Source organism: Ceratotherium simum, chromosome 30 (genome assembly GCF_057802395.1).
Source record: "Ceratotherium simum simum isolate JZ-2026a chromosome 30, ASM5780239v1, whole genome shotgun sequence".
NCBI classification, from domain to species: domain Eukaryota; kingdom Metazoa; phylum Chordata; class Mammalia; order Perissodactyla; family Rhinocerotidae; genus Ceratotherium; species Ceratotherium simum.
The window spans coordinates 17845667-17858424 of record NC_141929.1 but is presented as its reverse complement, the minus strand read 5'-3'; the positions used below and the strand labels follow the sequence as shown (position 1 = coordinate 17858424).

At 42.1% G+C, this 12758-nt stretch overlaps 1 protein-coding gene across 1 annotated transcript in view; it reads left to right on the top strand.

The window, feature by feature from the left end:
* Positions 1–12758, top strand: part of WWP2 (WW domain containing E3 ubiquitin protein ligase 2) — a 134976-nt gene that overhangs the window by 75896 nt on the left and 46322 nt on the right. The window contains exon 7 of the mRNA XM_004431787.3: positions 2165–2292. Within this exon, the coding sequence (XP_004431844.1) occupies positions 2165–2292 (128 nt within the window). The remainder of the gene's footprint in view (positions 1–2164; positions 2293–12758) is intronic.

Genomic DNA, 12758 nt, shown 5'->3' with positions numbered 1-12758 from the left:
TGAAAGTATTCTCTCTCAACTCTGACCACATGCCCTTTCGGGGAAGGGAGGGAGGAGCCAGGAGAGTAATGGGACCCACCCTGTTGTCATGCCCAGCTGCTCAGCAGAGAGACAAGAAGCCCCGGCCCCTGGAAAAAATCATGAGCTTGTCAGAGCCCAAGTGTGTGACAGGACTGATGTTGCATTTTCTATGCCGCCCACGTGGCCTGCTCCTCCTTGAGGGATACGGCCCTCTGCTGTGGGCTGTGAGTACCAAATCAGAGAGGCTTTTTTGTCCTTTTAAGGGGATTCTTGGCTGAAATAAACCTTCTATTAACCAATTTTATCTCTCTTAAGCTCTCTGCCCTCAACACATATCCACACATTCACCAGTGGCTAGAGACCATCTTTCCCTTTGGAACTAATCTGCACTCATTCTCCTTTCAATGAGGGGTTGTGGTAAAATGCTCAATACTGACATTTCTTCCCACGAAGTGGGGACTTTGAAATATTTTTCTTGACTGAGGTGTGGTTGACAGCTTTTGATTTATGAAATTAGCTCAGGGAAAAATAAGGTGGAAAAAGAGAGTCCAAATTAAATCTTTATTTCCATAGCTCAGTGGTGCCCTCTCCATCCATTTTTAACTGACACACTGTCTTTAGGTATAAAGGACTCCGGGGTTTGCTAGGTTTCTTCTTTTCTTGTTGTTGTTGTAGTTTTGGCCCAAGAAAAACCTTTGTTTCCTCTTTTTAAAACATTGTGTTCTTTCCTTACTCAAAAGTATACCAGAATGAAGATGATTTGTGTATCTTCATTTTTTTCAATGAAGAAAACTGGAAAAATCTGGTTAAGCACAGAGGGAAAAGCTAAAGGCATCCATATTCCCAGTGTCCAAAGATAACCACTGTTAACGTTTTGGTTTATGCCCATCTTGTTGGAAAAATCTGTTTCTTGTGCTAGAGAATGTAGTCGGTGGGGTCGATAGTTGTTCCCTGAGGAACCTCCGAGTTTGCTGTGCTACAGGCTTGTCCCAACACACTGGACTAGAGAGTCTCACCAGCAAAGGTGTTCTGGTGGGTATGGAGCCTCCCAGTGAGGGAACTTTCTATTAGATCTCTTCATCTGTCCATTGGCCAAGTGACCAGTGAAAGAATAGCCTGGGAGAGAGTTACCTTAAGTCCAGGCCTCCCACCCCCAGCCTCCAACCCAACAGCATGGTCTCTTGACCTTAGACCGTCCAGATTTGAGTCTTTGCTCTGTTGTTTACTTTCTCTGTGTCTGTTTTCTTATCTGTAAAATGGGCATAATAATCTAGTTCTCACTGCTTCATGTCATGTGATATAGATTGTTCTCTGGACCTCTGTTTCTCTGCCTGGACAGGAGTGGTCTTTTCTTCATTGGATAATATTTAAATCATCTCACTGTTGAAAAGTAGCATATAATGACTAAGTAGTAGAATGATCTCCTTTGACAAAACAGCTGAACTGAAGGGCAGGGAGGCTTAGACGTTTTCACTGAGTGAATGAGGTCAAGCTACAACAGGACCCTGAGAATGCATGCTGCCTGTGGCCTCGTGTTTTCTGAAGATGTCAGATTGGTTCTCTCACCATTGTCCTTGTGATATAGATCCCTTTCTGCATTGTTCTTCATTTACTTGGATGGACCATTGAGTCATCTTTTCTAGATAAAACATGTCAGCATATGCCTTGGCTGAAGTCGTCTAATGCTCTTTGATTTCTGTTCCCAAGGGAAGCCTGTTTCTAGCTATAGAGCAAATGGATTTGGATAAGTTTCGGGCTCTTTTCGCCTAATGGGAGAAATATGTCATCTGTAGCGTATCCAATGATTCTTGTTTATTTCTTACATTCGAACCCAATAAAAATAATATGATGGTCACAGGATATTTTGCCAGTTATTTCAGATGTGGGGGCAATTCACTCTGGATGTGTTTACTTCAAGTGGAAAAGTTTACCCGAAGTTGCCTTCTGGGCTTTTACCAAGAAGGAAGCTTACCTGGGTCTCTCTGTTTGGAGCCAGCTTCCGTTGAGTCAAAGACTAGAGGGGCTATTAAAGGTCTTATTTCCAATAAATAGTGAGAGAGGGAATACGGTGACTTAGGTGGGATACACCTCTTTCTTTTTCACAGTGACTTATATCTGTCTGCTTTATACTTTGAATCCCCAGGACGCACAGACATTCAGGTGGTTCAGCCAGAACAACCACAGCAGCCGGTGAGCAGAGCCCTGGTACTAGCACCCGGCACCGCCAGCCCATCAAGAACCCAAGCCACGGTGGCTTGGCGAATGGCACAGGTGAGTGACAGCCCAGAATGCCAGCCTGGACTAAAGCAGTGGCCTCTAACCTATTTTTGCTTGGAGTTGGGACTCTGCCTATCGTGTCGGAGTATAGGGTGGGCGAGAGAAGGCTTCAATACTAAGATGAATTTGAATCCTTCAGTCTTTCCATTGACTTGTCTTCTTTTCTTTCTGGCATATTCTATATAGCCAAGGTTATTCTCCATATCACTGCCCTCTTCTAAAATATTCCTTTGCAGAGAAATAAAAAGTATTGATTTTTCTATTCATTTCTTATCAACATTGGATTTCATTGAGGGGAGCTATTTTACTTATACGTAACACATTTCTTATTTCCTGAATTTAAGGAAATGATCAGACTAGGGAGAAAGAGGGCTGAATGTTGTTGATAAGAGCTGGGTGAGAGAAGATGGCAGCACTGGTGCACAGGTTGGGCCACTGACCAGGGGCAAAGCCAAGCTGCCACTCGGGGGGCATTGTGTGTGGCTATTCCAGTGAGAGTGTTTGTCCCATTTGAGAGTAGACAGTTAGCCTTTCCACATCCACATAGAACGTCTCTGCACTTGACTCTGCTTCCCCGTAAGTGGGAAGGGAAGAACCTATTTCAAAACAAATCAGTTTTTGTCATGCTTTCCTCCTGTCTCATTGGGACAGTATAGAAATTAAAAAGGAAAAAAATCATTAATTTTTCTAAACCTCTTGCAGGTTATCAAATCTTTAGTGACTCCTGGTCATTTGGTAATTTGTCTTAAATTGGGGCAGTTGGGAAGGGACATGGATATTTACTTTGATAAACTGTAGGTGGGGGAAATGCAGGTGTTTAAATTGGTAAGTGACACTGAAATTATTTTGTAGATGCTTGTGATAACAGAAGTGTGGCATGGAGGGCAAGGGATCCGGAGCAGCATAGCTTCTTCACATAAAGTGTTGTCATGGCACTATTACTGCCCTTTGTGTGACAAACTTATTAAGTAGGAGAAATCGATTTGGGTTACTTTCTAATGACTTTCAGTTCTCTGGCAGCACCGTATGAGGGCTGCAGAGTCCCTCGGATAACTTAACGTTGTTTGGTTATTCTGTTGTTGGCAGTGGGCTGCAAGGCAGAGTGGTCTGTGTCCTGCAGGGCTCAATGTGTGGGCGATGGCCTGTCTTTCTCCCTGGAATCTGGGACTTTCCTTAAGGAATTGAGTTAGCTAGCTTGCCCTGAGCCTTGAGAACAAGGATGAAGTGGTGGTGAGGAGCACAAGGGGCTGCTATCTCAGCCTACCTGGTGCTCCTGTGCCATCCACCATATCTGAGTGCTGGAACATCCAGTCAGAGAAGCCAAGGGTGGCCTGGCTTCCTGTCTGTGTGAAGGGGACAGCGAGGTGGCGGCCATGAACTGTGTTATAGAAAACCGTATGCAGCTCCATGAGCACCAGTAAACATGCTTCTCTTAGAAAAATAAGTCACTCATAGAGGAGGACCAGTGTGTACAAATGGGAGAGGGGAACTGGCTTTTTGGAAGCAGTTGCTTCCTGGAGGCCATGGCTGTGCTACCAACCACTTTGTTCTTCAGGGCCCTACATTTTTCTGACACTGGTTTCCCTCAGCCACCTTTGCTTTTCTTATGAAAACTATTGGTAAATAGTTTTATATGGTGATGGTCTTTGAGTTGCTCTTCTTAGACACTTAAGCAGATCTGTATGTCCCCTACATTTATTTTTAGGTACCTTGCATATTGTCCTTATCTCCAGGGACGTTATGTTTCAGCAGACAAGGCGGGTGCCAGCCGTGTCTTTCATAAAGCCAAATATCTGTAACCCCAAACTGCCTTGGGAATGTTTTATGGTGGTGCATGTGAATGCCCACACTGTTCCCCAAACCTGTCTGTGAAGGACAGTCATTGCATTTTAGGGATTTCTGCCTGTTAAAGTACTAAGTCCTTGGCCTCTGTCTCGTCTCTCCCCTTTCAGCTGGGATGACAGTTCACCTTTGCCGCACAGCCAGCCTGGACTTTGTAGGCTCTTTAATGTCTATCCAAGGGGTACAGAAAGATCTCCTTTCCTTTGGGAAGCAGACAGAAGCCTCCCTCTATGGTAGCACAAGACTAGAAAGGGGTTTGAGGATATGAATGAGGACATCTCCATCCTTCAATATGCTGCTGTTAGAACTGTGAGGACCCGTTCCAAAATGGTGGTGGTAGTGAGCCATGCCTCCAGGAAATGTTTCCACAGACACACAAGATTTATTTAGCAAGCCGTTTTGGCTGTGTTCTTGCCGTTATGCATGAAAAAGACATTTGGGGCAAAAATGGAGCTGAGTTCCAGGTGGTTTTTTCATGTTGTCACAACTGTAAAGTATCCATTTTTATAAAATGAAAGTGAGTGGCAACCTGTCTATATAAATATTCTATTTCTAAGTTTTAGAAGTGGTGGAATCGAGAAGTAGACTAATGGTGTAACACTTCGTTGAGACTTGTGTGGAATGATTTACTTTCTAATTTTGTATTGAAAACTTTACCCCGCAAATTACATCTCTCACTCCTCCTTAAATGGGATTTCCATGCACATAGGTCAGGAGTCACACTGGCTGCAGTCGGATTCTGATCCCCTGCATGTAGTGTGTGTATAAGGCCCAGTGACTTGCGTGGTAGGGTGTCTGTAGAGGGGAGTGTCTGGCCTGGTGCCTGGGACACATTAAGCTCTTAATCAAAGTCAGCTTTTATCTTTATGAATAATTTCATACGTTATAATTACACAGCATGGCTAGATATTCTGGTTTTTACTTCATTTTTTTTTTTTTTTTTTGAGGAAGATCAGCCCTGAGCTAACGTCCATGCCAATCCTCCTCTTTTTGCTGAGGAAGACCGGCCCTGAGCTAACATCTATTGCCAATCCTTTTTCTCCCCAAAGCCCCAGTAGATAGTCGTATGTCATAGTTGCACATCCTTCTAGTTGCTATATGTGGGACGCTGCCTCAGCATGGCCGGACAAGCGATGTGTAGATGCGCGCCCGGGATCCGAACCCGAGCCGCCAGTAGTGGAGCGCGGGCCGGCCCCGCACTTCATTATTTTTTCTACACGCTTCCATGTATCTTTCTGGTCTTCTCGTTTACCTTTTTTTGGTGGCCTCGTGCTATCTCACAGTTAATACACCATAATTGGTTTAACCATTCCTTAATTCTTGTGTATTTCCCTCTTGTAAAACAAAATCCTGATGTAAACGTCCTTGCACACAGGTTTGTTTCTTCTCGAATGAAGTTCTTGAGTCAAAGGATATGAATTTTTAAAAGTGAGATCTAATGTATATTACTAGAAGCAATCATGGGTCCCAAGGGAGTATAAAATTTTCCTCAAGTGGTGTATGAGGTTTATTGTTTCCTGCAGCCTTGTACATACCGGTTTATCATTTTGCTAACAGGTGTTTAGTGTCACCTCATTGTTTAACCTCATTGCATTTCTTCAATTATTAGTTGCGCGACTGTTTCTTTTCTCTTGTGTGACTTTTTTCAGAGTGTTTGATTATTTGTCCTTTGGAGATTTGGAAGTTTATTTTAAAGATTTATATATTCTAGGTACGCTTTTTAAAAAAATTATGTGAAATATACATAACAAAATTTACCATTTAAACCATTCTTAAATGTATGATTCAGTGACATTAAGTACATTCAGTGTTGTGCAACTACACCACTGTCCACTTCCAGAACTTTCCCTTCATGCCAGGTGGGAACTCTGTACCATTGAAGCGGTAACATTTTCCTCTCCTCTCATCCCAGCCCCAGCCCCGGTGACCTCTATTCTACTTTATGTCTCTATGGATTGGTTTATTCTAGGTACCTCATATTATGAGTGGAATAATTTGTCCTTTTGTCTCTGGCTTATTTCACTTAGCATAATGTTTTCAAGATTCCTCTCCATTGTAGCTTGTATCAGAATTTCGTTCCTTTTTATGGCTGAATAATTCTGCATTGTATGTGTATATACCACATTTTATTTATCCATTCATATATCAATAGGCATTTGGATTGTGTCCACCTCTTGACTGTTGTAGAAAGTGCTGCTGTGAACGTGGATATACAAGTATCTGTCTGAGTCCCTGCTTTCAATTCTCTGGGTGATGTACCTAGGAGTAGAGTTGATAGGTCATATGGTAATTCTATGTTTAACTTTTTGAGGAACCTTCAAACTGTTTTCCATAGCAGCTGCACTGTTTTCCATTCCCACCACCAATGAGTGAGGGTTCCAGGTTTTCTACATCTTTGCCAACACTTGTTTTATTTTTGATAGCTATCTTAATGGGTATGAAGCATCTAGGTACAAGTTTTATGCTATGTGTTATGTTTATAAGTTTTCCTTCTTTTTTTTTTTTTTTTAAGATCAGCCCTGAGCTAACATCCGTGCCAATCCTCCTCCTCCCTTTTTTTTTTTTTGCTGAGGAAGACCGGCTCTGAGCTAACGTCTGTTGCCAATCCTCCTCCCTCTTTTCTCCAAAGCCCCGGTAGACAGCTGCATGTCATAGGTGCACGTCCTTCTAGTTGCTGTATGTGGGATGCTGCCTCAGCATGGCCGGAGAAGCGGTGTGTCGGTGCGCGCCCGGGATCTGAACCCAGGCCGCCAGCAGCGGAGCGCACGCACTTAACCACTAAGCCACGGGGCCCGCTCCCTATAAGTTTTCCTTCTATATCATAGTTTTGCCTTTTATCTCTTTTTCTGTGGCTTTTGTAGAAAAGGAGTTAAAATTTAAAAAATAATTATCTGAGTTTTTTTTTTTTTTTTTGGTGAGGAAGATTAGCCCTGAGCTAACATCCGATGCCAATCCTCCTCTTTTTGCTGAGGAAGATTGGCAGTGGGCTAACATCTGTGCCTATCTTCCTCTACTTTATATGGGACGCTGCCACAGCATGGCCTGACAAGCGGTGCATCAGCGCGTGCCTGGGATCCGAACCTGCGAACCCCGGGCTGCTGAAGCAGAGCGCGCGCACTTAACCGCTGCGCCACCGGGCAGGCTCCCTGATCATTTTTTTTAATGTTTGTAATTTCACCTTTTGCTTCAATAGTGAAAAGATTCCCTCTTGTCTTTAGATAGTGTAAATATTCTGTTTTAATCTGTTAAACGTTAAAAAATAAGTATCCCATTGGAATTTATAGTGGTATATCTATACATATATAAATATAATGAGAGCTGAGTCTAAATTAATTTTTCCCTATGTTGGGAAACATTATCCTATAAAAATTAATCAAATAGTTTTTTTTCTCACTGGGGTTTTACTTAGTGTTTATCACTTAACCACATTATTATATGCGGTGAGAATTCCTCTCTGGACTCTTTACTCATTCCATTTGTTTATTTCCAGTTTTGAGCCATTCTCATGTGATTTTGATTATTGACGTGTTATAGTCTGTTTTTCTAATGTCTGGAAGGGCTAGTCCTGCCTTATTACTTTTTTCTCATGATATTCTTTGATAGTTTATACATTTTCAAAACAAATTTCGTACTGAATTTTTAGAAGCATGGTAGAAGGTAAATGGAAATTGCATGAGTCTATATATGTACTAGCCAGGGAAGGATTGAACTTTCCCATCAGGTAACAAGGTATGGCTTTGTCCATTTTTAAGTTTTTCTTCCTTTTTCCATCTAATTTAATTGTTTTTCTTTATATAAGCCTCACCCACCCTGTGTCATCTAATTATGAACTATTTTTCTAGTTTTGGTTGCTTTTGTGAAGAGCTGAGTGATCATTTGCATCACTTGTGTTTCACAGAGAGATATTGACTGCTTTACTGTGGCTCATATGTTAGGAGCTGATCTTCAGTTTCAAAAGCTTCCATTGTTGGCGATTGCCTTCTCCATACCCAACTGTGGGGGCTGAAAAGATTGTGTGTAAACCGAGAGCCTGTGCTACACCGCACACACCTAAGTATCTTAGAACACACAGTGAGCTGGCAGCATGTCTAGGATTAAGAAAAAGAATTTACAGTTCCCGATCTTTTTTTGGCTAGCTGTGACTAGAGTATGTCTTAGTCTTGAATGAATATCTGCTTCATAAAGTTAGAATGTTTAACTAACATCAGAGGGAACCTTGTGAAATACCCACAAGTTGCAGAAACCAGAGGCCATTCAGCTGCCATTTTACCTACTTACCCATTTAGCCTATCATCCTAGTACCCAGCTTTCTTCCCATACAGGAAAGCCATCCGAGCCATCTTCATGGTTCCTCCCTCCACCCCTACTGTTGTTTTTTCTTAATGGTGTTCTGGATTTGAGTACTGGTTCTGCTCCTTGCTGACTGCATGGCACCTCTCTGAATGGTACCTCTGTTAGCCTCAGTTTTGTCTTCAGTAAAATGAGAATAGTAATGTCTTCCTCATGGTGCTATTGGGAGGATAAATGACCTAATAAAAGTGAATTGGCTAAAAGCAACGCAGGATCCTGGATTGGGTCTTGGACATTAAAAGGACATTAGTGGAAAAGCCAGTGAAATCCAAATAAAGTCTGGAGTTTAGTTAGTAGTAATGTACTGATGTTCATTTTTTAGCATTGACAAATGTGCTATGGTTAAGTAAGGTAGTAATATTAGGGGAAACTGGGTAAATGGTGTACTATCATTGTAACTTTTCTATAAATCTAAAATTATTCCAAAATTAAAGAATTTTAAAAAGAACCTGCTTTGCAAATGATAGTTCACCCAAATGTAAGGTGGTTTTATTTCACATATCTTTTGCTGGATTATTAGGTTTATTGAACAAGGTTTCTTGAACAAATATTTATTGAATGCCATTTTGCTAAGCATTACGGACAATGTAAAGAAGTATAAAATAAGGCGTCTGCCCTATAATCTGTTTCAGGAACAGAAGCTAAAAGACCCTGTCAACCAAGTGACAAGTCAGCCAACACAGCAGATGTCACAGGGACTGTGTGGTTGAATCGCTGAGACCACAGGTGCTGTGGGCTCCACAAGGGGCCTCAGTCTGGGCTGAAGTGGGGAGAGCCTCCAGGCAGGGGGCCTGAGGCGAGCAAAGAGACGGAGACAAGAACATAGGAGGTGAGAGTGGAAGGAGTAAGAAATGAAGGAAACAAATTTGCCCTCATTCTCCAGAAGGGTTCTGCCTTTTGGGAGAGATAAGTTATATACATCAAGTAATTAGGATGAATAGAGAACATTAGCTATGTTGAATAGAGCTAAAATGTGAAATACAGCAGTTCTCTAAGGCATGAAAAATTTTAACTCTTTGTCTTGACAATCCAGTTTTTCTCTCTGCTTGAAGCCACATCCTGGTTTGGGTATGGTGATCTGTCACTGGTTTACCAGGGTAACCGTAGGCCAGTGACTTAATTGTCCGAGCTTTAGTTTCTTCTGACTATAAACTGGGATGGGGTGGATTTACCTCTGAGGTTCTTTTAAGCTCTCGTGTTCTAGGAATGTATGTATATATACATATACAACACTCTTTGAGAGCAGAAGCATATGAGCATGGACAGAAAATTTGTCAATGCTAGGATATTTGGCTTTCATATTCTATTTCCAAATCTGAACTCGAGGTGTATCACAAAAGTCTTAACCAGATGAGCTACGCTGGTGAATCAGAGGCTCTTGGATAGGTCTGTGGACAGATACAGTCCTGGTGGGAACCCTTCTAACTAGATTTGCAGCTGCGTGAACAGTCAGATCCAAGTAGTGTTGATTAGAGGGTCTTTTCCAGGGGCGTGCCACAGGGCTCTGCTTTTGTTCTTTTCATAATAATTATTTGTAATAGGTAGTACATATACGTTATCATCACTTTGAAAATATAAAAGCTTATGGGCCGGCCCCGTGGCTCAGTGGTTAAGTGCGCGTGCTTTGCTACTGGTGGCCCAGGTTCGGATCCCGGGCGCGCACCGATGCACCGCTTCTCCAGCCATGCTGAGGCCGCGTCCCACATACAGCAACTAGAAGGATGTGCAACTATGACATACAACTATCTACCGGGGCTTTGGGGAAAGAAAAAGGAGGAGGCTTGGCAATAGATGTTAGCCGGTCTTCCTCAGCAAAAAGAGGAGGATTAGCACGCATGTTAGCTCAGGGCTGATCTTCCTCACTAAAAAAAAAAAAGAAAAGAAAATATAAAAGCTTAAACAGTGTAAAGAAAGTCTCCTTCCTATTCCAGTCCTCCAGCCTCCACTTCCTCCCCAGAGGTAGTTGCTGTTGTGTTTCTTATGATTCTTTCCAAGATATTCTTTGTAATTTTATTTATTTATTTATTTTTCCCCCAAAGCCCCAGTAGACAGTTGTGTGTCATAGGTGCACATTCTTCTAGTTGCTGTATGTGGGACACGGCCTCAGCGTGGCTGGAGAAGCAGTGCGTCTGTGCGCGCCTGGGATCCGAACCCAGGCCACCTGCATCAGAGCGCACACACTTAACCGCTAAGCCACGGGGCCGGCCCCCAAGACATTCTTTGAATATGCAGGCATATGCTTATGTATCCTTTGAACACACACACAAACAGTAGCACAATATATATGCTTTTCTGCGCCTTAACACTTAATAATTATCTTAGAAATTTTTCTGTGGAATTTGAAGCCAACATGAAGAGCTTTGCCCCTTCCCTCTCCTGCTAACCCTGGCCAAAGATGGGGACAATTTTAGTACCTATGAGAACAATAATCTCAGTGGATTGAAATATTTTAAATATATTTAAATCCAAGAGCTCATAGTGATTTTTAAAGAAAACACAATGTCATGGGCCGGCCCCGTGGCTTAGCGGTTGAGTGTGTGCGCTCCTCTACTGGCAGCCCAGGTTCGGATCCTGGGCGCGCACCGACACACTGCTTCTCCGGCCATGCTGAGGCCGCGTCCCACATACAGCAACTAGAAGGATGTGCAGCTATGACATACAACTATCTACTGGGGCTTTGGGGGAAAAATAAATAAATAAAATTATAGCAAAAAAAAAAAGAAAACACAATGTCATTGTTCATTTTTGGAGGATGCGAGGAAATCGACTCATTATTCTGAAAACTGGTACACACAGTCATGCGTCACTTAACGACGGGGATATGTTCTGAGAAATGTGTTGTTAGGCAGTTTCGTCGTTATGCGAACGTCCTAGAGTGTACTTACACAAACCTGGATAGTATAGCCTACTACACACCTAGGCTATATGGTACTAATCTTATGGACCACTGTTGTATATGCGGTCTGTCATTTTATGTAGCGCATTACTGTGAAAGGAAAGACTCAAGCATTTCTCTTGTCTTTTCTTTACAAACTGAACTTCAAGGTAGCCAAATAGTTCCTAAGGGAAAGTTTCTCTTTGTAGGTATGATAGAATTAGAATATTACTATTTTGCAGTCTCGAACCAATTAATGGATTTAGGCAGTAATCATCAATGTGGGCCGGCCCCCTGGCTTAGTGGTTAAGTGCTCGCGCTCCACTGCTGGCGCCCCGGGTTCGGATCCCGCGCATACTGACGCACCTCTTCTCTGGCCATGCTGGGGCTGCGTCCCACATACAGCAACTAGAAGGATGTGCAGCTATGACATACAACTATCTACTGGGGCTTTGGGGGGAAAATAAATAAATAAATAAAATCTTTAAAAAAAAAAATCGTCAATGACTGCTAACATCGCAAAAGAGAGACAACCAGACGTTATGTGGCTCTTGATGGAAGTACACCACTCCATCTGTGCCACAAACACTGGATATATACAAAAGTAAAAAAGAATATTAAAACGCACCCGTCAACCGGCTTCAGCTATTTGACTCATGGCCATTTTAATTTTGTCTACAGCCCCCCTCCCCCCTTCTCCACACTCACTCCCACTCCCTCCCTACCTACCAATGATTGCATTTAAATTTTTGATATTGCCCAACAGTGTCCATAGAGGACCTAGCAATTTCTACTCCTACCAGCAGTATATGAAAATGCCAGTTTTTCTTAACACTCTTATCAGTGTGTGATTAAATATTTTCTCTCTTGCCGATCTGATAGGTTAAAAAATGGTATTTCATTAAGCCAGAAAGAGAAAGATAAACACTGCATGATTTCACTCATATGTGGAAGATAAACCAACACATGGACAGATAGAACTGTTGGTGGTTACCAGGGGCGAGGGAGGTGAGGATGGGCACAAGGAGTGGAGGGAGGCATTTATATGGTGACTGATAAACAATAATGTGCGACAAAAATTTCACAATAAAAAAAGAAAAAATAAATAGAAGAAAATAGTATTTCATTATAGTCTTAAATTGCATTTCTTGTCTCATAATTGAGATTGAGCATCTTTCCATGTGTTTAGGGGTAACTTGTATTTCCTTAACTGCGAAGTTGGCATATCTTTGGTCTTTTTCTTACTGATTTGTAGAGGTTCTTTTCATATCAAAGAAATTAGTCATTGGTCTGTAATGTGAGTTGATAATTTTTCCCAGTTTGTTGTTTTTCTTTTGATTTTGGTTTTGCTTATGATGGTTTTCTTTTTGCCATTTAGATTTTTTAAAAACTT